General features: G+C 43.5%; 1 protein-coding gene and 3 non-coding genes across 4 annotated transcripts; all 4 read left to right on the forward strand.

The window, feature by feature from the left end:
* Positions 1-570: 570 nt before the first annotated feature.
* Positions 571-8,910, forward strand: ahcy (adenosylhomocysteinase). The gene is made up of 11 exons (XM_076024777.1): positions 571-729; positions 2,654-2,844; positions 4,154-4,229; positions 4,637-4,789; positions 5,490-5,602; positions 6,229-6,436; positions 6,882-6,969; positions 7,081-7,198; positions 7,312-7,434; positions 7,533-7,604; positions 7,813-8,910. Exons 1-11 carry the CDS (start codon positions 702-704, stop codon positions 7,942-7,944), a joined length of 1,302 nt encoding a protein of 433 aa, XP_075880892.1. The 5' UTR covers positions 571-701; the 3' UTR covers positions 7,945-8,910.
* On the forward strand, positions 3,726-3,862 carry LOC142887639 (small nucleolar RNA SNORA17). The gene has a single exon (XR_012926567.1). It is a non-coding gene; the product is annotated as a small nucleolar RNA SNORA17 (small nucleolar RNA).
* On the forward strand, positions 4,397-4,540 carry LOC142887640 (small nucleolar RNA SNORA17). Its single transcript, XR_012926568.1, has one exon. It is a non-coding gene; the product is annotated as a small nucleolar RNA SNORA17 (small nucleolar RNA).
* Positions 5,130-5,267, forward strand: LOC142887638 (small nucleolar RNA SNORA17). The gene has a single exon (XR_012926566.1). It is a non-coding gene; the product is annotated as a small nucleolar RNA SNORA17 (small nucleolar RNA).
* Positions 8,911-23,416: the final 14,506 nt, after the last annotated feature.

A 23,416-nucleotide genomic window follows, 5' to 3' on the forward strand; every position in this document is an offset into this window, starting at 1 on the left:
TGGTCTGTGAACATCGTGTTTTTTTTCTTTTCTGAACTGCCTATTTGCCTCTGCAAATGTTTCAAATTAACATTTTCAAAATTCCAATAAAATTAGCCTGAGGTTGTATTTTCCAATTCAAACAATGTTTTATTTTTCAGTATAACAAAAAGAGCATGACACTGAAGGAAAAGATTGGAGAGGGTCATCCACAATATCTGGTTATGCATTCTTCTACAGGGGAAAAAGACACTAAGGTATCTATCTATCTATCTATCTATCTATAGTCAAAAGTTTGGACACAACCTATGCATTTAATGTCTTTTCTTTCATTCTCATGAGTACTATCGTTGCATTTTTCTTTCGTTCATAACAAAAACAAACTTTTCCTCTAACCGGTAAGCGAACGCAACACTCCTCTCCTACAACTGGAATTTGGCCTTGGCGCTGGGTTGATAACGTAGGCTCGGTCTGATATGGACCCGCCTAACATCAATGGCCACCCAATCGCACTCATGACACATGGGGCGGGAGCTGTGGTAGCCAATAGGATTGCAGAGCCGTCCCGCGCTGGGGCCTCCCTCAAATATGATCCGGCTGCGGAGAGAGAGCGGATAAATAGCGAGTCCTCACGTTGCCGTCCCTCCTTCTCTGTCCCTGCCTGCAACCGCAGATTCTCTCTCTTCCTTTCCGGAGCAAAACACCCCCCAAAAAAGCGAACCATGTCCGAGAAACTTACCTACAAAGTTGGTCAGTATCAACGCGTTTAAGTTTGTGCTGCAATGTAGATCACTGCTTGCTAGCTTATTTTTGCTAGCTCGGAAACAAGTTTTATTGACAGTGACAAGACCGCGCGCATGGCCGCTGAGCACGGAGCTTTGTTTAGCGTGGAAAGGTAGCATGTGGCCAGAGAGCGACTTGTAACCGGCGCTACATGCGTGTTGCGTCGGCTGACTTTTATCGTTCGTTTATTGCTAACGTGTTTGTATTTCGTCTTCTGTTTGCATCGTTTTACACGTTAATCGACTCTGCGCCTGCGCTCCGCCTGACTCGCTTACTCGCACACTTCCTACTTTTTCCGCCCCGTGCTAGCACCAAATCTCAGAATGAATCGACATCTATCAGTCGGACTCGCGCCGAGCACGGGCTGCTCTGTCAGGGAACGAAAACGGCCGCTGCTGGGTGTTGTAGTTTCTGACTGGCGTGGGAGGCCCTCGCGCCCGCCTGCTTTTGCACACCTCTAAAACTTCATTTCCCGTGGTTCTGCGCGGCCCGCCAGCTACTTTGGCGTGATTGACAGGAGCAGGTAGTCTAAGCAGCATTGTACGTAACTAATACCTTGCGGGGACCGCACGTGGTGCCGTGTGCTGTAGCCATTGGTGCTAAATGCTGTTAATTAAAACGTTGTTGCAAAGTTGTTAAAGTTAATTTGCCTGTGACCACTGATGTATATGGAATAGCAAACGGTTAAATGTAACTAAAAGGATTTTCAAACAGATAACTATAGAATGAAAAAAAAAAAACAAAAAAAACACACACACAAACAAAACTTTCTGTACAGCATAAATATTCTATAAAGTTTCATTAGATAATCAAATGATTTAAGAACAAACTGCATTTCAACACGTTTATTGCGTCTTGTCGGATTGTTAGATCATGCCATGTCAAAGTCAGAGACGTCTGAAGAGAGAGAGACACTCTTCAGAACGCTGCTCTCTGTATTATCTTTTTTGTTTATTCTGTTTGCACGTATGTGTGAAAAGCTGCCACATTGAATCAACAGGTTGCACAACAGCCTGGTGACAGATAACCAGGACAAAGTCCCAAATTCTTCATTAAATGTTTGAAGTTGCATTGCAACGCCCTGTCGTGTTAATTAATGCACTATCACCCCATTGCCCCAAGGCCCGGTTCTTCTGGGGCACGTTGACCATTCACTATCGTTGCGTAATAACCGTTTATGAATGATCTATTGCCACCTGTTAATGTGTAGTATTAATCTGCTGCTAAAGTCATTTGCTCAGCCGTGTGAGCACAAGTGTGAATTGAGAGAAAACCATCAGCACATTGAGTCTCTGCATTTGTATAGACATAAGACACAACATGTTTAAAGATAAGCAGCTTATGAGGAGGGTTTTTTTTTGGGCAGCTCCTTTGCCCCCTTGATATAATACATGCAGCAGGCAGTTCTTGTTCCTGTTTGCCTTTTCTTGAACTAACGCAGGATTTGGACCCCTGAAATATTTGGCAATCCCAGCCAGAAATCTCTTTGCCCACCGTGTGTTTCTGCTCAGTCGCTGTATTAAAATGTGGTCGAACTGATCCCCTCTGGCTGACCATTCAGCCTCGTGCTGGTTCAAAGCAGCTGGCCCGACGTCGGCGTGTTTGCACAGGCTGCAGCCACATGGCGCTGGTCAGGTGCAGATTGTACTTTGGGACCTCCATTCTAAAGTTAACCTGCGGCATCAAACAGTAACCCACAGGGTTGTGTTTAAAAACTGAGGAGCACAGCTGAATCTTTTTCATATTCAGATTGACTTATTCTTTTTTTTTTTTTTTTTTTAATCATTATTATTGTTATTTTCAACATATTCATTGTAAATGAGCTGTAATATTACGTTCACTGAAAGCAAATGGTGAAAGAAGCATTACTGACGCTCCCCTGTCTCCCCAGCTGACATCAGCCTGGCCGACTGGGGTCGCAAGGCCGTTGAAATTGCGGAGAATGAGATGCCCGGTCTGATGAAGATGAGGGAGCTGTACGGCGAGACCAAGCCACTGAAGGGCGCACGCATCGCCGGCTGCCTCCACATGACCCTGCAGACGGCCGTGCTCATCGAGACCCTCACCGCCCTCGGTGCCGAGGTAATAAAGATCCAGTCGCCGAAGGAAAACGGCTCTAAATCATCGAGGATTTGATGATACGCATGTGCCAGCAAGCAGCCAGAGTGAAAAGCAGTCATGCTAGACTTGAATATAGCAACATCTTGGTCACGTTGTTGGCTCTAGTTCGACCTAAAACAACAGACTATATAGTGAATGTTTGGGGCAGAGGTCCATCTGTGGCTAAAGGTTTTACTGTTGTATTTGGCTCATGGTCAGAGCGTAGGGTTATCGTGCTGGCTTTATCTGTCCGACCATGGCTGGTTCTTTCCTGTAGGATCCTGGACCTTGAGAAGCATCATAGAGCAAATATCCAGCCCAGGCAGTGCGAGGACCTCCCTCACCTTTATCGTACTCGCGCAGTGCTGTTAGAACCTGAAACCGTCGGACGCACGGCCACACTGCAGTCAAATTTTCAAGCTTGCTGCATTTGAGAAAAAAAAAGATTTTCAGGAAAAGTACGATGGTGGAATGTGTCTCCATGTTACTGGATGCTTTGAAGTATTTATTTTTCATTTCTTTTGAACTAGAAATTGACAGAAGAAATCAAGTAGACTTTTACTTTTTCTACTGCCCCAGTCTTTTTCTACTGAGGTTATGGAGGGCACTGGCATCCAAGAAAGTTGTTATTGGAACTTTGGTGTGGTCAAAGGTTAACACCTGATGACCTCTGTAAATGTGCAGATTGCAAATGAACTTCATTTGTCATGGAAATAAAACAACATGATCTTTGTTAGTATTTGTTTTAAAATTAATTTTAAGTTAATTTTCTGAGTAAAAGCAAATAGTTCTTTTTATATTGAATAATAACCAAGCTTAAGTGAGCAGACACTGCTCTTTTTTTTTGAAGTATATCTTACAATGATGCCCCTTGAGGCGTTGCAGCCCAACTGTAAGTGTTGCAGCTGTGTCATAAGGGGCAAAGAGAGACTGGTGGCGGTCTACACCGAGATACTCTGGCAACACACCGAGCACTCGAGTGATTCTCGCCACCAACAACACATACACTGAGTACTGCAGCAGCAGGCTTGCAGTGGGGAACCGTGTAATATTTCAAATAACTGTAAAAACAAGAATTATCAGCAGTTGTCTGCACAATTTCATGTTGCAAATCCAAACTAAAAAAACAAAACCAAACAACGAATGAGTGACATTGTTGTCCACCAGATGGTGCTAAGTGCACATTGTCTGAGGTGGCTCTGACCTTCTAGATTTGTCTTGGCGGAGAAAATCCTTTCAACCCAAGCCTACTGGAGTAAAACTGTTTTCTAATTCCTCTGTTTCTCCTCAGGTCCAGTGGTCCAGCTGCAACATCTTCTCCACCCAGGATCACGCCGCCGCTGCCATCGCCAAGGCTGGAATTCCAGGTAATGCAAACAGTCGCTGTTCACGCTTTCACTGAAGATGATTTCTCACTGTCGAGGTGAGAGCCAATGTCCTGTTGTCGGTCGAAATGAAATGTAAAGTTTTCTTTTGACGCTATCGGACAAAAAAACACAGCCTGAATATTGTTCCCGCACCTGCAAAATGTTTTGATGCCCCTTGAGGCGTTGCAGCCCAACTGCGAGTGTTGCAGCTGTGTCATAAGGCGGCAGAGAGAGAGACCGGTGGCGGGCCACACCGAGACGCTCTTGCAACGCAGCGAGGACTCGGGAGTTTGGTTCTCGCCGCTGACATCACGCTTCCTGAAAGCAGTTCCACGCGACTCTGATGGGAGTAGCTTCTCACTGTGCCGTGTGTGTTTGTGTGTGTCTGTCTGTGTGTGTTTGTGTAGTGTACGCATGGAAAGGCGAGACCGATGAGGAGTACGTGTGGTGCATCGAGCAGACCCTGTACTTCAAGGACGGACAGCCCCTCAACATGATCCTGGACGACGGAGGGGACCTCACCAACATGGTCCACCAGAAGTACCCCAAGCTGCTGGCAGGTCGGTTGAACACACACAACACAGGGGTGTCGCACTCAAATACACAGTGGGGCCAAAGTTTATTTTTTATTGAAAAAAGATCTTCCTGCAGATATAACCGTGAACCTTTTTATATGGATCCAAGCAAGTCTTGAATATGGATCAAGCAAAGCTTGAAACTCTACAATGACTGACTTGATATTTTTCACATGCAAAAAGAATTTCCCAAAAAAAAAAAAAGTCCTCAGTAGGAATAAAATGTGCGTGTTGCTGAGAGGCTGGTGATGAACAGCCAAGGCGTCGTCACGTGTGAAGTTCTGGTAACAAGCAGCACTTCACAAAGTCGCACCTTCGCGTGCACACTGCCCCTTGAGGCGTTGCAGCCCAACTGCAAGTGTTGCAGCTGTGTCATAAGGCGGCGGAGAGAGGCCGGTGGCGGGCCACACTGGGAGTTGCTGCCGCACACGCAGACGACTCCAAACAACTCGCCACCGACACTTCATAATAATAATAATAGTAAGAGTTGCAGCTGCATTGACATGCTTGCACATATTTCCATTGCTGCCAGCAACTGTCTCTGCGACTGCTGTAGGCGTACGTCGTTTTGGGGGGATACATTTTTCAGAATTTCTAACGTCACTCTTTTATTTAAATTAATGTTTTAGTATCGAAGGGGGAAAAAAGGTGTATTTGGCTCATTTGTGTGCGGGCGTGTGTTCAGGAATCCGCGGGTTGTCAGAGGAGACCACGACAGGAGTCCACAACCTTTACAAGATGATGAAGAGCGGCGAGCTGAAGGTGCCCGCCATCAACGTCAACGACTCCGTCACCAAGGTAAAAAGGTCAACGTGGAATGAGGCTCCAGAAGCGTAGGGAACCTGGCTGCAGGAACAAGCGTGTTTCTTCTCCCCGATAAATGAAAACTGACCTTTTGTTCTTGCCATACTCAGCCAGAGGGCAATAGAAGCAAACTGGAGGCTCTTTCACAGCGGTGCATTCAGCTTCATGTTTCCTTTTCTTGTGAAAGGGGGGAAATGTCAGAGCCATATAGTTTGATATATATTTTTAATAAGTTTTTTTTTTTCTTTTTCAAGATGAGTAAATCTGAAATGAAGGAGAATTCTGTTAAATATTTTTTTTCCATTTGTCCCTAGAAAACATGAGGTTTTGTTATTATTTCTTTTTCCTGCTCCACTGGAGACTTGCATGGCAAATAGAGATCAAAGTATTGCAATAATACGAGACCTTTCTTTCAGCCAAGTTGGTCAGCAAGTTACTTAAGCGGCAGGAGTGAGAATTCCTTCTGTGCTGTCCTTTACTTGTATGCAAATGAAGGGGTAAAAAAAAAAAAGCACCAGGTTATTTTTACTTCTTTGAAAGTTGACACCGGACGGCCCGTCGAGGGCGCTTTCTTCTCACAAGAATTTTTCCACAAGCTGTAATTTTGTGTCATCCCGCAGAGCAAGTTCGACAACCTGTACGGCTGCAGAGAGAGCCTGATCGACGGCATCAAGCGCGCCACCGACGTCATGATCGCCGGCAAGGTGGCTGTGGTGGCCGGCTACGGTGACGTCGGCAAGGGCTGCGTCCAGGCCCTGCGCGGCTTCGGCGCCCGCGTCATCGTCACGGAGATCGACCCCATCAACGCCCTGCAGGCTGCCATGGAGGGTAAGAAGGAGGGGTTTGTTTAAGGCCTTTCAAAGTCTTGGAGGAGATCAGAATGCCAACCGCAGGTATGGGTAAACTACGGCTCGGGGGCCATATGCAGCCCATCATGCTACCATGGGGCTTCAAAGACACAGATTTTGTTCCAACTTTGCTTTTGTTCGTTTTCCATTGACTTTAAACCACATGTTTTCTTAAAATCCCATGATACATTTTTTTCCTCCTATGAGCTGGGTCACCCAAACACTCCATCCATCTGTTGCTGCTCCGCCCCCTCTGTCAAGTCTTAGACCCCATTGTGGTCCCACCAGTAAAAATGTTTGCGCAGCCCTGCTTAATGGTCTTCTAACCTCCTGCTTCAAATGTGTCATCACCAGTGTTTTGAAAAAATGTGTGTTTTTTTTTTTTTTAATTGCATCTTTTATTTATATTTTACCTTAATGTGCAGGTTATGAAGTGACCACCATGGATGAAGCCTCTAAGGAGGGAAACATCTTCGTCACCACCACCGGCTGTGAGGACATCATCCTGGGCCGGTACGTTTACTAGGAAAGAAAGGAGCTTGGTGTGTTTGGTAATACTAATTAATAATACAATACTACGTTACAATCTTGTTTAGTTTTATATTTCTCTATCCTGTCCTTCAGCCACTTTGAGAACATGAAGGATGACTCCATCGTCTGCAACATTGGACACTTTGACTGTGAGATCGACATGGCCTGGTTGACCAAAAACGCCAAAGCCAAAGTCAACATCAAGCCTCAGGTGGGATTTTTATTACAACAGTTTTCATTTCTTTTTTGCTGTTCCCTGGTTTTCTCTCGGCCTTCGCCTCTGCCACACAAATCTGAAGTCTCCCACTGTCTCCTCCGCCGCAGGTCGACCGCTTCCTGTTGAAAAACGGCAACCACATCATTGTCCTGGCTGAAGGCAGGCTGGTCAACCTGGGCTGCGCCATGGGACATCCGTCCTTCGTCATGAGCAACTCCTTCACCAACCAGGTACTGTCCGGTCGGCATACGAGACGACGAAGCAGGAGAATATGTGTCGGTTTGAAAACAAACGCATCCACTGATCAAATTTTATTTGTTCTGTGCAGGTTCTGGCTCAGATCGAGTTGTGGACAAACACGGCCAAATACCCATTGGGAGTCTACTTCCTGCCTAAGAAGGTGAGAAGCCACTTTTTGAATTACTTTTATGTGCACAATATAAAGATGCAGAACAGAATTTTGTGAAATGAAGCTAAAATTAAGCCCCCTGGTGGCCAGATTGCACGTCAAATAACGCTATGCTACCCTACGCTTTGCATACCATACACTAAAATTAGTAGCCCATAATTTAATTATCTAATGGGAAAACTCTGGATGTCTTCAACAGCTGGATGAGCAGGTGGCAGCGGCTCACCTGGACAAACTGGGAGTGAAGCTGACCAAGCTGAGCGACAAGCAGGCCAAGTACCTGGGCCTGCCCACCGAGGGGCCCTTCAAGCCTGACCACTACCGCTACTAAGCCCCATGGCCTGCTGGGAGGAGGAGACCGAGAGGGCGGTGGTGATTCTGTTTTGATGTGTGTGTGTGTGTGTGCGGGAACACAGACGCTGGGCGGCATTTTTTTGGATTCTGAGCTTTAACAGGTCAGCTCTCAAGGCTTGGCCACCGCTCCACCAGGACACCTGGTGATCAGCTCTGCTTGAAGCAGCAATTTTGAGCCAAAAAGTTTCCCGTTAGCTTCCCATTAGACCTGAATTGATTCACCAAGTTAAAGCAACGTTGTCAGCTTTCATTTCCACCACCGCGCACTCACCGTCTGCCCAGCTTTGTCTCCTTGTTCCGATCAGTACTACTGAAACACCAAGTGCTACTGTGGCTGAAAGAGAATTCCTCTCGTCCTTTTGTCATTCCCGTTTCCATTTCCTTTGGAATCCAATAACCTTTAAATGCTTTTTATCGGAGTCCTCCCTCATCTCCTTGAGGTTGGAAGTGATGGAACTTTTTTCTCTCCCGTATCTTGACGAATCAAGCCAAAAACGCTGAGGGCCACTGCCTTAACCCCAGTGTTTGAATGCTACCTGTTGTTGGTGCTTCTGTTGAAAGCGAAAGACAGAGTGTGAGGTGCGACTGCTGCCACTGTCATCCTGTACAGCATAAAAAAGTGAGGCACTGCTGCCAAAGCACATCATGTTTTTGCCCGGTTTAAGAAAAAAAAAAAAAAACGGTCTTAATATTTTGAACTTTATTTTAATGTAATTATTTAAATCAAGGTAAAGGGCCAAACATGCACATGCTCCCTTGCTATTCCCTGTATTTCTTTTCTATATATATATAATTGTTTTTTTTTTCTTTTTTACCGTATCCAATCAGGATGAAGTGATAGCAGCTGCCTCAGCTCTCAACGATTACAGCCTGAAAGATGTTTACCTGCTCGTAAACAACTGTTGTCAAGTTTGACTCTGGGAAAATAAAAAGAAAACCACAAGTTGTGTCGCGGTTGTTTCTTTGACATTAACCTGAATAAAGTTGAGGAGGAATTTTGATTTTGTTTCCATTACAGACAATTTTGCTGTGAAACAGTATGACAAAGAAAACCTGCATAGCAGGAAGCTATGAATTTACTTATGCAGAAGCAACGATGTGCCAGTGAGTGCTTTAGTTTGAGCAGAATAACGACCATCACAGCTCTGATAAAGTCGCCTCCTGCTGTTTTGAGTTGGTGCATCAGCCAGAGCTGTAATGTGGGGCTTAGTGAGCGAGCCAGCCTTCCACTGATGTGGAAGACTCGGTTGTATTTGTAAGGTTTCTGATTATTCCTCCGTTTTCCTGACATGGTTTCAAACCCTTTCATCCCCCCCGAACTTACTCAAAAACACACCAAATTTGGCAAGCATGTCAGATCTGTTAATACAGTTTGATAAAGTGCAAACATGTACTTACAGGTACTACCCAAAAAATTAGAATATCAAGTAAAAGTTGTTTTATTTTGGCAACTTAACATAAAAGATGAAACCAACTCATTTTATTGAGCCATTACACTCAAATTGAAGCAGCAGTAACTCCAGCAGTTCCTTGTTGTAACTTTGCTGATTAAGATTTTCAGCTCATTAAAACCACAAACTCAGAAAATTATTATAAAATTTCAGGTTTTGTTTTTTTTAAGCTGCGAGACCTGACCAGCAAAATCCAAAGAAATAAAACCTTGAAATATATTGATTTGCATATTATTCGTTGATATAATATGTCAAATTCACCTTTTAAATTGAATTGCAGAAATACACACAACTTGCATAATGAGCTTTTTCAAAAACATTAGCTTCCTCTTCCAGTACAAATTTGACACTCCGGACATGCTCCAAATCTCATTTGATGTACCTGCATACAGGTCTTAAATTTCTGAATTTAAAAAATGAACCCAATAGACCAACAGCACCTCCCTCAGAAATAAAAACATGTGCCCTCCCTTGTCGCGCCCAAAGCCGCCCGTGCCACTTTTCTCTTCTTCAAGCTTTAGTATACAGTACTCCACTCTCTTCACCAGTAGATGTCAGTATCCGTGTTCTAATCTGACAGCAAGACACTGCGAGAAACCCTTTCAGTAGTAGCAGCAACGGCAGCAGTTGCACAAATGAAGTGAGTTTGTCGCTCATTACGGAGACTCTCACACACTGTGCTTTTCACTTGCCGCGTAGTTCAGAGAGACAGAGGGGAATAATGGGTTTACAATAAAGATTTTACCAGAGTTAGGAAGAATCACTTTTTCTTTTGTTTGTACATTACCTTAACTACTACTACTACTACTACTACTAATCACTCAAAAGTGAGTGCTGCAGCTCAGTTGAAAGCATTGGAAATAGACGTGTTCGTTTTTTAATCTTCTTTGTGCTTTGGAGTGTGCGTGTGTGTGTGTGTGTGTGTGTGTGTGTGTGTGTGTGTGTGTGTGTGTGTTTACCAGTTTTCCTGGGAGAGGCCAACCTTGATGTATTTCAATTAACACATAAACTTGCTGCCATACGTTCGGCTGCTCACGTGCTGTAATCGCCATCACACAAATCCACCTAAAAGAATAACAATCTAAAAAAAAAATGTAAAAGGTTTCAGAATGATGTAATGCTTATCTTGCTGATGTTTACTTTTCTGAGACTGTTTACCATATGATACATATTGACACTATTAACCACTTTGTCTGGTCAGCCTGTGAAAGGTAACAGATGAAAGATGAGTTTTTAACAAAAAAGATTTACCTGTCGGCTGACATATATGTCGTATTATACAAAACATATACACAGATATCATTGCCCAACCAAAAATTAATCTATTTAGCAATTTTTCTGATAACAAAAAAAAAAAAAAAAAAAAAAAAAAAAAAAATCAGTCATTTTTTTTTTTTTTTTTAATTTTTAATCATGTGTTCCTCAGGGATCAATATTTGGCATTTTGGTCCGCTGTCGATCGAAACTGACACTGATCTTCCGGGGCTAAGTTGACTTTTGCTAAAATGTGATGATGCAAAAATGTCTGCATTAAAAACATGGATTTTTTTTTTTTTTTTTTGCTGCATTTGTTTCAGTCAGAAAATCCAGGTTCAAGTCAGGTTGTTGCTGTGGCTGCAAGTGTTTCTCATCATTCAGAGTTTTAAGGCAGAAGATGATAGTGTCTGTGTGGGAAAACTGCTGGACACAGTGCACACCGAACAAATAACTCTATAAAACACATTAATGATTTAATTGAGAAGAGAGCAGGGGGTGAAAGAAATCAAAGCAGGGCAGATCTTGGGTCTGCCAAAGGGCTTAAAAGCTTGTTTGTTGCTTGTTTGAAGGCTCACAGACCTGTTAGTCATTGAGTCCTTCCCTATTTAAATTTTAAATGCAACCTTTATTGTTTTAGACCGAGAATACATGCAGCCTGACAATTCCCCCCGCAGGAAACTACAAAGCTGTTAAAAAAAAAAAAAAAAAACAGGAAGCAGGAAAATAACATCAATAACAATAACAACACCATAAAATCCAATTTAATACAGTTTGTATTACCAAATTAATACTGAAAAATACTATACTTGAAAGAGTAAGTTGTAGTGCCTCAAATACCATTTTTGTTCTTGGGGAACAAAATAAACGTAATACAAGACACATTTAAGCCACAAAACACCAAGTAACCAATTTTCTCGAGATTAGGCCTAATTAAACTCCTCCTAAAATGGACAATAATCTCCATCTGTACATCTTTACAAGAGTTTATCACCCTTTAATTTAGAGTTTGTAGCACATAAACAGTATGATTTTGTATGGTTTGTTCAGATGATGGAAACAAACAAGGAAAAAACCGCGGCGTAATGGGAAATTAGAGGATTCCAACCTCGCATCAGCTGTATTTGACCACTTTTTTTTTTTTTTTTTTGTAATTCCTTTAACTTGCACTCTGCACCTACGTAATGGAACACAATGTGAAAAAAACAACATAATTCTGCAAGGCAAAATTGGATTATATATTTTAAATAGGACAAAACAGATTAATACAGTCACATTTTACCCACAAAACAAATACCACTAAAGAATTCAGCACTTCATTTATTTTATAGTCTGTGGGAAAAAATTGGACTGCCATGATAATACTTAGTGCAGAATGTTGCTTTGGTGTAAGGACAAACCTTCCTCAGATTTTTCAGGCCTTCATTTTGATCACTGTGTTCTTTCATTTGCACACGATTGGTCTCTAATTCAGGAAGGCTGCATTCTGAGGTACTGAGGGTCAATGGTCCAGAGCAACAGGCAGTGTGGAAGAGAGAAGAGGTTTGTGACAAGTTCAAGGTATATGATGTGCAATAAACAAGCATCGGAAGAATCGAAGGAAAGATGCCGAAAACAGCGGGGAGGGCAGCAGCATCGTGTGATTTAGAGAGAGTGGCACTGAGGAAAAGACGGAGCAGAGCTGGAGGTCGCAGAGGTTAAAAATGTTGAGCTCCTCTCTGGGTGGGATTTGACAGGATCGAGAGCGAGGACGTCAGGGGGACAGTCAGAGCTCCGTTTTGGGGGTAAAGCCAGAGAGAGGAGAGAGGAACTGACAGACTGAGACGGTTTGTCCAGAGGAAGAGACAGTGAATATATCAGCGGAAGGATGCTGAGGTTGGAAGAGGCAGGCAGCAGGCCCGGAGGAAGAGCAGGGAGGAGACTCATGGATGCAGTGAAGGAGGTAAAGACGAAAGTTAGTGTGAGAAGACAATTTAGAGGGTTAGACCGAGGCAGCTGAAGAATATTCTAAATGCAAATAATACAATTTACACACTCAGGGAAAGTAATTATAATCCCAATGTAGATAAGAGCAAAGATCAAATAGAAAGAATATGATGTGGCTTGAAAGGATTACTGGGTATTTTTTTTTCCAGCATGGGTATGTTTGCCACAGAGTTAAAGGTCTGGAGTTGGTGAAGTACTGGAATTAATGACACAAGAAGTGTTTTCACATTATTGCTTTGCCGTGATTTTAGTCTTTGGTGCATTTTCTAAGCAACATTAATGACCATGGAAGGTTGAGGTCCAAAGAGAAACATGCAGCTGAGGCATGTTATCTCAGAAAAGAGAAGAAGAAGAAGAAGAAGAAGAAGAAGAAGAAGAAGAAGAAGAAGAAGAAGAAGAAGAAGAAGATTTTTGAAAAATAACATTTATTTGCCGCTCTCAATTCCATTAATCAATCAAACTCAATAAATAAATATATAAATAAAAAAATAATTTTCTTGTTGTTTTTTTTACACAAGCATGTCACTAAAAAATAATTCTCCCTCTGTCACCGCACACAATGAGAAGCAGCAGCAGCAGCAGCAGCAGCAGCAGCAGCAGCAGCAGCAGCAGCAGCAGCAGCAGCTGTGGAGCACAGAGTCAGATTCAGAAGGAGCTCCGACTCGACAGGCGTCTTCCTCAGAGCTTCACTTAGCAAGAAGACGCCCGCTGTGTCAAAACCTTGCTGTCTCGTCAAAAACCTTTTTTTCCCTCTCTTGACTTTTTCCTCTTAAGATGACAAATTAGTGTGTCACATAAAGGCGCTGGAAAGTCATTCTGTTCAACATGCAGTGTAATAATATGGCTTTCAGAAAAAGAATCATGGACGTTTGCGTAGATCCTCCTTTCTTGCAAAGTTCTGATGACATTTTGTTTGAGTTAGTTATGTACAGTAAGTACTGTTTGACCATGTGAATCAACAGTCCAGCAGGCCTTGTGGATGGAAATCTTTTCTCCAGACTTTTGACAGAACTAACGCAAGGTGGTAAAGATTTGGACTGCATGTGGACTATAGGTCTTTTCCAGTTCAATACCGATTGTTCTCAGACTGCACCACATCATTACACCTCTTAATCTCTCCGCCTCTCCATATTATCAAAGATTTCAGTTCACGCCCTGCCCATGTCTGCGCAGCATCACCGCACTGTCTTCTCTTATTGGTCCCACGTCGCGCCTTGCGGTGCGTCCAGTCGTCTGTTTGTTGTTCTTAAGTCCGATGCGCCATTGCATCTTAATTATATGAGTAAAAAACCCAATCGTCACATCCAGACAGCACAAAGTCCCCCTTGTGTCACGGCCTGCAAATGCTTGGAGTGCGAGCGTTTCACAGAAGCAATGCACAAGTGGACGATAAGAATTTTGTGAGAGTCGAAGACTTTTGAACTTGAACTCAAACTTAAGTATTCAGTCAGAGGTTCTGTTGTCACGGCTGCTCCCTGCCAGGTCGTGGTGCGGAATATGACGGTAACTAGGATCGTGGGAGCCTCGTTCGGTAGCTATCAGAGAATTCGAGAATTTCTCAGCCTCGACACGATTCCCATCACTCCTCAGAGGTCTGATGTGACCTCTGATCTAATGCTCCAGTTGTACGATGGTTATGGTTTAGCTTCATACAGAAAAAAAACCCAAACCTGACTGGTCCACTGTGAGACATCCTCAATACCTCATAAATTACTGAATCTGTTTTTATTGGGAACCAGTGAATCAGCCACCCGAACACGTGTCCTCACTCTGATGGCTCTGCTGCTGCTGGCTGACATCAGGCCCTCCAGGCAGCAGGCGTCCTGAACTTTGACCAGCACAGATGCCTCTACATCAGAGCTTTCTTTGTGTGTGTGTGTCTCTGTGTCTGACTGTTTGCCCTGTCCACTGAGGCCCTTGTCAGAAATTGTCCAAAATAAACGAGCTGCTGCTGCAGGAAACATCCCAACACAATAAGCAAAATCCAAACACGGAAGACAGCGAGCAGTCAGGGAAATTGATCCAAACCAGATCAACTTAAGATTTAATAAAAAAAAAAGGCCCTTCTTAAAGCTTGAGATCAATCAGTCGCATTTAATCAACCATCTCTTCACTTCATCTCTGGCTTTCTCTGCAGCTCGGGAACATTCGTGAAAAAAACAAAGGTAAAACAGTATTCCGATGAAGCCATTTCCTTGGCCAATGAAAATTCATATTCCACTCCTCCACTACAACTGTTACTACTGTGAACACTATAAACCTGTTACCCTTTTAGGTATTTATTGTGTCTATTAGTCAACAACTAAAGCAGGTTAGGGCACGTAAATGCAGTATGTTCTGAGTTACTTACCAGTTGGAACTAACCTCAACCTCAGTCATTAGAGAGCAGAGAAAAGCAAGAACTTTTATGCCTCAGCAAAATAAACTGCACGGTGCCCTTTCATAAAAGTCACGACCCATTCACAGTCCTACCAGTTGACGCCTCGCACTCGATTTTCATTTGCTAAGTGGGGGGTTTGAAGCCTTCCAACTGGATAGCTGAGAACTGGCACCATTAAATTGGCAGGTAAGGGTCAAGAAGTTGTTTACTCTGTGTATTTGGCCTCTCTGCTGCCAGCATATCCCCACCTTAACAAACTTAAAGACCGCTGGGCTTTTATAGCACAAAACAGTGGTTGTTTTCCCAGCAGCCAGTCGTCCAGCCAGGTGGTCTCAGCTTTGTTTGTGTGTGTGGCAACTCCCCATCTGCAGCTGAATAAGAACACACATTTTAATTCTCATTGGGTGTCTTTGCATCCTTTGGTACCTTCTACCTGTTCAGGTTCCATATCGAACCTGAGAAGAATGTTCAGGTCAGCGAGGTAATACCGAGTGCAATGAGAAACACCGGATCTCCAAGTTACAAACAAGCTTATCAACTTTACTCTGATCAGCCTTTTTTTGTTTGCACACACAGTATTGGAGCGGATACAAACTGAGAGTGTAGGTGCACTTTTTCACAAGTGTTTTTCATCTGTCTGCACCATGGATATCTCAGGCTTCTCCTGGCTTTCTTTCAGCACCTGGGGCCAAACCCGAGTCACCACAGACCACTCCGCTAACTCCAGCACACCTGCATCACCTCGTGATCCTCCATGGCCAGGAAGTAGCAGGCCTTTAGACCTGCTCTTCAAACACAACCAGAGCTGAGACGGTGATGAGGGAAGAGGATTTCAGGTTTCACTGTATGACAATTTATTGTCCCCCTGCTTTCCGCTGTGAAATGCCAGATGTTGAAACCCATAATAAGTCATGACAGCCCTAGTGTGGGGTGGATGAATGTGACTTTTTTGTTGTTCTAACATAGGCAGAGGACAGTTATTGCTATCATGTGTTGGTTTAGATAGTGGCACTGTAAAGGAGGGGTGCCGGAGTGGCTCTGTTCGTCTCAACGAGGAGAGACAAATTAATAAGACAAATAAAAACAGTTGCTGTCTTTTCAAGCCTTTCCAAAAACTAAGAAAGAAAATGCATTTTATTTTGGCATTTTGCACGACAGGATCCTTCAGGACAACATAGCATCACACTATAACATCAATAGGTGTGGTCTTGCGGCATATTTGTACAGATTATCCCAGGGTCAGGTGACACACTTGCCAGCTGGTTCACAGACTGAGCAAAAAACAAGGAACTAACTGCTTTAATTTTTTGAGCAGTTGAACAATCCCACCAAGTTATAAAATTTCTGTAACAAAGTAGCCCCTCCCTCTCTCGCATTTCCTCATTCTCCAGACTGTTAATCTCAGCTTGGAAAAATATACTGCGGCGATGTCACGTTGCGATTTCCTGCAATACTGTCCAGATCTCCTGCTAGAGCGGCTCTGGAACGGGCTGGAAATGCACAAGCTGTGCTATAGATTTAGCGTTTGTTGACGTTTTAATACTGCCTTTGAATAACCGTGTCAGGATGCTTCATTGTATGAGGCAGCTGGATGGGTTCAGCAGGCTCAAAACAAACAAACAATAGTATGAAACAACAATAGTTTGCACTTGAGTCAACAGGCACTCTGTTATTCCCTTATTACTATAATGCACTGGAACGGAATTGGTACTTCACCCAGGTGTGTTTTTTTTTTTCTTCCCTAGACTGTTGGTTCTCCTGGAAGTGTTTGATATTTCAGAGTGTCACAGCATTTGGCACCTGCTTTGAGGGCGTGGAAATCGTCTGCAACCGCTCCATACCAACTCTGCCGCAAAATAATCTCCACCCTAATGAAAAAGTCAGGGGTCTGGTCAGTGTTTTGGACAACTCATGATCCCCCTGGCGAGCAACCAGCCCTACATCTGCGGCCCTCCTCCTCACATCTCAGGCTGTCTGAAGTGACTTCTCACCCAAGTACAACTGTCAGTGCGTGAAGCACGCCTCTTATATCTGGTTACAAAAGCAACCTGTCTTATTTGAAACTGATGGTAGCGTGTGAAGCGGGGGCCCCCGGGCGAACGGGCGCAATAACAATAAGGATGGAAATCCAGTAAGTCAGGTTCATATAAAGTGACGTCTGCGAAGCTCCGTGTTTGCCGAGTGGTGCGCTTCACATCAGATAACCCCCCCTTTTCTTTTGTTGCTTCGCGCCGCCTCATTTTTTTCTCTCGCTTTTTCAAGCAAAACTATGAAATGGATGAGTTGACTTCCAAGAGTATTTTCTTTTTTCTTTTTAGATCATCTGATCTCCGTCTGGACACATGGCCGCGTCGAGACAAACTATCTGCACGACTTGGCGAGCCTCACTTTCATCGCCGACATGTTCGTTTTGGCAAAGACAAATCTTAAAAATATGCGTACAGTTTTTGGCAGGTATGACACGCTGGCTTTTACCCCAGTAAAACTGGTCGGCCAAATGGTGGATTTCAGAAGGTCTGACACCCGTCTTTCATATACTCTTTTCATGCCGTTCATCCATATCTGTTCTGTTTGTTTGCGCTGAAAATCTCGCTTAGTCAAGATGCCTAAAGATGGCGGGTGAATAAATCCCTCGTGCTAATTCCTTTTTCTGCACTAAAAAATGAAACGCAGATGGTTCGAAATCACTTCCACTTTTGGCATAAAAAGCGATGATGAAGATGAGAGGTGCTCGCTGTCTCGTTTTTGCTTCAAAATCACAAAGCTGCGTAACCCCGCCGACCTCCGAAAATACCGATATGTAATTTAGAACAGTCTTACGACCAGTAACAAGATAATGCTCATTTATAACTCTTGCCTTGCCCAACGCGACGCTAGTGATCTCCCCCCCACCCCCGCACCGTGACGCACATCTATCCTCCCTCAAAAAAGACCGTAAAACACATCCAGATTTTGTTATTCCTCTCACGCTCAAATCATTGCATGCAGCAGGAGATGAGAGTGACCGTCGACGCCGTAGACTCCGAGACGGACTCAGAGGCCTCGCTGTTGTTGCACTTCTGTTTTAGCCGTCATTTAAGTTTGAAACTTTGCTTTTGTGTTTTTAACCGCATAGGTCCAACTCGTGTGGCAAACTGAACCTTTAGGCATGAACCCTTCGGTCTCTGCGAGTCTCATTTTGCAGATGCTTGGATGAGCCGTGAGATTATTCAGGTGCGCACAGCTCAGGTCAACCCAGGGAAAAAGAAAAGAAAAAAGAAACAAAAATCAAAAAAACACTGGCTGCCAAAAGTCAAAATGTGTGTTGGAACATCAAAGAAAAAAAAAAATCTGCGTATTCTCTTTTGCATTGCTGACACTTACCAATAGTAATGCACAGGTTAAACAAGCTAAAGCTTGCTTCAGTACAATACTCAACGCAAAAATAACCTCCGTGTTGAGCCTGGAACTCAGTAACGATGTCCAGCCACTTGTAAAAAGCTGATGATATTTTCCCACGTCCCTTCATCCTCTTTTGCTTCTTTGATTTCATTCAGTGCTTGAATCACAATGCAATTTTGTGATTTTCCTCCATGCGCCTCATTTGCTCTGTTTCTCACAAACAGATGCAATGGTTTTATTGTCGTTTCACACACGGAGCCTGACTCAGGCCAACTCCAGGCCACTTGGTAAGTTTAAAACTGGGCAGGGCACAATGAATCATGCGTCACAAAGGAAAAAACATCTTAACATGGCTCACCAAGTTAAGCCATCGCTAAAGCATTGGGCAGATCCGTGGAGGAGATCTGTGGAATATTCACAGAGGATAAAAAATGTTCCTACTAATTCAACAAAGAGAGATACCAATGTAAAATTTAAAAACAAACACAGAGACACAGGTTGCCCACAGCTCACTTTTGGTAGAAGTGGAGGGTAGTTAAGCCAAAACACCCCAGAGCAAATGAGTTAAGATTCCACCAGGCACAAGCTGCGTTTCCAGTACAGTTTTTCACAAAATAAAAGTGATATTTCTAATATTTTGACAAAGTAGAATTGCGATTGGCAGGTGTTTCCATTGAATGGTGTGAAGCACATAAGAAGACATTAGCTGCGGAATATTTTTGTCTCCTGATGATAACAGCGGCAACAGCAGTAGTGACAACTGAACAAGCTGCTAAATGTTTTGTACCTCCATCCTCCTCAAAGTGGGGTCTCGCGGGACGAGATTTTACAAGAATTAAGGCTTATGCGCAATCACTCCATTCAATAGAAACGCCTGCAAATTGTAATTGTACTTTGTCGAAATTTTAGAAATATCGATTTTATTTTGGGAAAAACTGTAACGGAAGCACAACTTCTGTCTGTGAATCCTCAGGTGCAAACAATATCTGAAGGACCAATGTAGTAACCGTAACAATAATAATAATAATAATAATGATAATAATGAAAATAATAATAAGATTCACTGTCTTGAAATAAATAATTGGCATAATATGCAATCGCAGAAGGTTAAGCCGAGATGTTGTACTGACTTCTCCCTGTGCGACACTACAGCCAATTTGTCTTGACATTTTCATTCTGGTCCTAAATTATTTTCACTGGATGAATATTTGTTTTTACTCAATGTGCCCCGCTGTCCTTCAAGCCAGTAGTAAAAGGATACATATGAGAGATTTTTAAGACGGCGACTGTTTAGAACAGATGATATGTCAGTCAAACGCCCAGATTGGTATGTTTTCTTCTCTGCAGGACATTTCCAGCCAGGAACGAGGCTCCAGCTACTTATTTCTCTGTTCCCATGTTATGTGATACAAACCAGAGGACTTAGTGACCAAACTGAGGAATGTTCAGTTTACGATTGATTTAGTACATAATTTGGTGAAACAATGTGGCTAACTGTAGAGCTAGCCACACACATGTAGCAAAGTAAGAAAAACCAAAACAAAAAATGGTGTAAGTGTTGTGATTAAACGTGTATATATTGTGTCTATATTTTCAGAATTTGGTTTCATGTTCTCAAACTGGCAACCCAACTGTATGACTGTGGAGTCATGGGGGGTGGGGACAATTTGTTCCACTCTTTTGAATTTTAGGCTACAATTGCCAAAGATTTAATATGTGTTGTGTATGTATCTCTTCTAGGACGGCCCAATCAGGAGGCTTACCTCGTTCTGGCAGTACACAAGCCTTTAGATATGAGGACTAATGATGGGCGTAACCGAGGGTCCTTGGAATGTCAAAACAAGAAGTATAATGGGGTGTCAATTTTTCTTTGTGTAACCCTGGTTATTTTTTATTATTATTATTTTTTTTTATGTTTTCTAATTTCCCACTGTCTTAAATGCCGCATCCCTTAGCGTGCTGGTTTTATTAGTTCCCATGAACTTGAACGCATCCTGTACCTGAGTATGAGCCGTTAGCAGCTCGACAAGTTACAAGTTTTTTTCTTCTTCGAATATCCTGGTGAGTCAGCTAACCTAAATTACGAAGTTGTTGTCAATTTTGGTGAAAAATGTATATTTTCTTTGCTATTTTTGGAATTGGATTTTTGTTTTGTTGCATGTTGTTTAACAAAAAAACAGCCAGGATATGACTGACGGTTATTCTATTTTTTTTTTTTTTTTAGCTCAAAAATAGACAATTCACATTCGGTCCTGCAAGGATACATTTATTGTGAATGTATTCTGTTATGGGTGACACGGTGGCGCTGCCGCCTCACAGCAAGAAGGTCGTGGGTTCGATTCCGGGGCCCGGGCCTGGGACCTTTCTGTGTGGAGTTTGCATGTTCTCCCTGTGTCTGCGTGGGTTCTCTGGCTTCCTCCCACAGTCCAAAAACATGCATGTGAGGTCAATTGAATATTCTAAATTGTCCGTAGGTGTGCATGTGAGTGTGAATGGTTGTTTTTTTTCTAAAGCCCCAATTCCACTGCCCCACTCACCGAGCCGCGCTGTTGCACGACACAACGGGTCAGACGACCCGGGTCAAAATCCGCTCCGATCGGCTCCGCATCAATCGGCTTGCGATGGAATCGGGAAACCCGGGACTACACCACCTTTTTTTTTACCTGCCGCACGGGGTGACGTTGAGCGTAACGTGCGCTAAATCATAATATCGCGCCAGTCGTGGCGTATATCAAGCACCGATGCAAAGGTTTTCCATCACGTTCCATCAGCGCTGGATAATTGTTCATTGTCCTCTGGCTGTTTCGCCCGCTGCTCGGGCACAAAATGAACCAGTCGCCGAAACAATCGCTGCACGGCGAGAAGCGGCCGCGGAGCTGCGCGCCGCTCCAAGTCTGGCGGCAACGACGTCATCGTTCCACTACAGCCAAAAGTGACCAACAACTAAGAACACTGGCCACCGCCAGACTCTTGCTAGGACACGGAACTCAATGCCGATTGCTTCCGCGACGTCCCGCGACCAAAAACATGGTGACATCCCGCTAATTTTAGTGGAACAGAGGCTTATGTGGCCCTTGAACTGGAGACTTGTCCAGGGTGTCACCCTGCCTTTGCCCTGAGACAGCTGGGATAGGCTCCAGCAGACCCCCGTGACCCTGAATAGGAATAAGCGGGTGTAGAAGATGGATGGATGGATGGATGGATGGATGGTATTCTGTTATTGCATTTCATTGAATCTTGGTTTCTCATTAGTTATTGGAAAGACAGTTGCACGCCAGACATCATTGGAACACATTGAATTTTATTTGAGAGGAATCATAATTGTTTTGTGTGTGCAAGTAAACAGTCTCTCATCAAGTGTGTGTGTTTTGTGTGGGTTGAGGGTCTATTTTAAGTTGCTGCTGCCAATCTCCCTTTTCTTTTCAAAAACCTGTGATTGAACTGAGCTTTATGGTCTTAGTTACAAGATTTTTTTTAACAGTTACAGTGACACAGGTTACATTTGCAATCCAAAACTGTGCTCAATGTTTGGAAAGGAGCTTTTGGAAGTTATTGTTGAAAACAATCAGATTGTTTGGAACTTAATTTATAATTTCATAGAGCAGTGCCAGACCACACATGGATGACAGAAAGGCAATAAAACAAGATGGATGTGTTCAAGTTTTGAGTTTCAAGAGATTTAGTTTAATGAAACGAAGAAAAGCCAACAGCTGCGTGCAAGGGCTGACGATTATTCTTTGCCTTGAGCAAAAAATGAAGTCGTATGCTTTCATAGATACTGGGCAGTCATTACCGTAAACCTCTGATGTTACTTTTATGTCGTCAACCTTCAGTGGAGCTGAGGCACGTCTGTTGGGAAACACCAAAGCTGTGGCCGGGACACTTGAGTGGGCTTCCAGATTTTTCTTCAAACAGGGAACTCTTCCAATGTCAGACGTGCGCTGGCACTCAGATATTACATTTCCTTGCTTTGATATAAGGAAACTTGTGGGACAAAGATCACGTCTGTTCAGGAATAAATAATCTTGAGGAAATGATCACACTATAGGGGGCCTGTGAGCGCTAATGGTGGTTGAAGTCGATGGGACCAAGTCCGAGTCATTGGTTGTTCTGCAGCCGTGCAGTAATCCTCTGAACCGCAGTAAATATAACCAGCTCTGTCTTGACACTAAAGGTCACGGCCGCGCTTGACATCATTGCCTCACAGCAGCCACTGCTGCCGTGATTGAAGGGAACTCTGGGTGATCTCTGCTGTTAAACCGTCCCGCAAATACAACCAACCACTGCTGGTGTGCCAACCAAGCTGATATTTGTGGATTGGAAACTTTTCACCACAGCAGTAATTTAGACAAACATGGGCTCTGTTCCCCTCAAAATGTTTGCTGTTCTCTATAACCTCTGGTGATTCAGGCCCTCGGATTCTCAAACATGCCCAGTTCTTAGGTGGTGTTCAGTAGCTCTGTTCCATCTAGAGCTGATTAATAGATTTAATTGATTGAACGGTTATTCAATTCAATGTTCTTTGAAGCCTTTGTTGCCCTGATTTTTCTGCTACCGCTGCGCACTCATCATCATGGGCTCGTACTTGGACTCATTTCACAAAGAAGCTCAAGGCTGATACATGTGATAACCATCGAATGACGTGAAAGTGTAAGACTGAGCCTGAAATAATCAATAGCTGCAGCCTAGAGCCATCCAGAAAGATCCGGCAGGTCCACGTCACCTTGCGTGACTCATCTAAAAATGACACGTCTGCACAGCCGTAGTCACCTGCAATCTTTGTTTTTGAACGTAAACGGTCACTTTTTTTTGCAACCCAACGCATTCAACTGGCACGAACTGACCGTGTTTGCAGAGCGGCGGGCCGATGTTGGAAGTTGTAACTAAACTGGACCATGTGTGAGATTTACCCCTGTCCTTTCTTTGACTGTCTCATTTTGGCAACCAGCGATAGGTGTGTTTGCCCGTTTTTATCACTAACACATGTCTGCCGCCCC

This window comes from Nelusetta ayraudi, unplaced genomic scaffold (genome assembly GCF_046127955.1).
Source record: "Nelusetta ayraudi isolate G7.1 ecotype Tasmania unplaced genomic scaffold, CSIRO-AGI_Nayr_v1 ptg000017l, whole genome shotgun sequence".
Classification (NCBI taxonomy): Eukaryota; Metazoa; Chordata; class Actinopteri; order Tetraodontiformes; family Monacanthidae; genus Nelusetta; species Nelusetta ayraudi.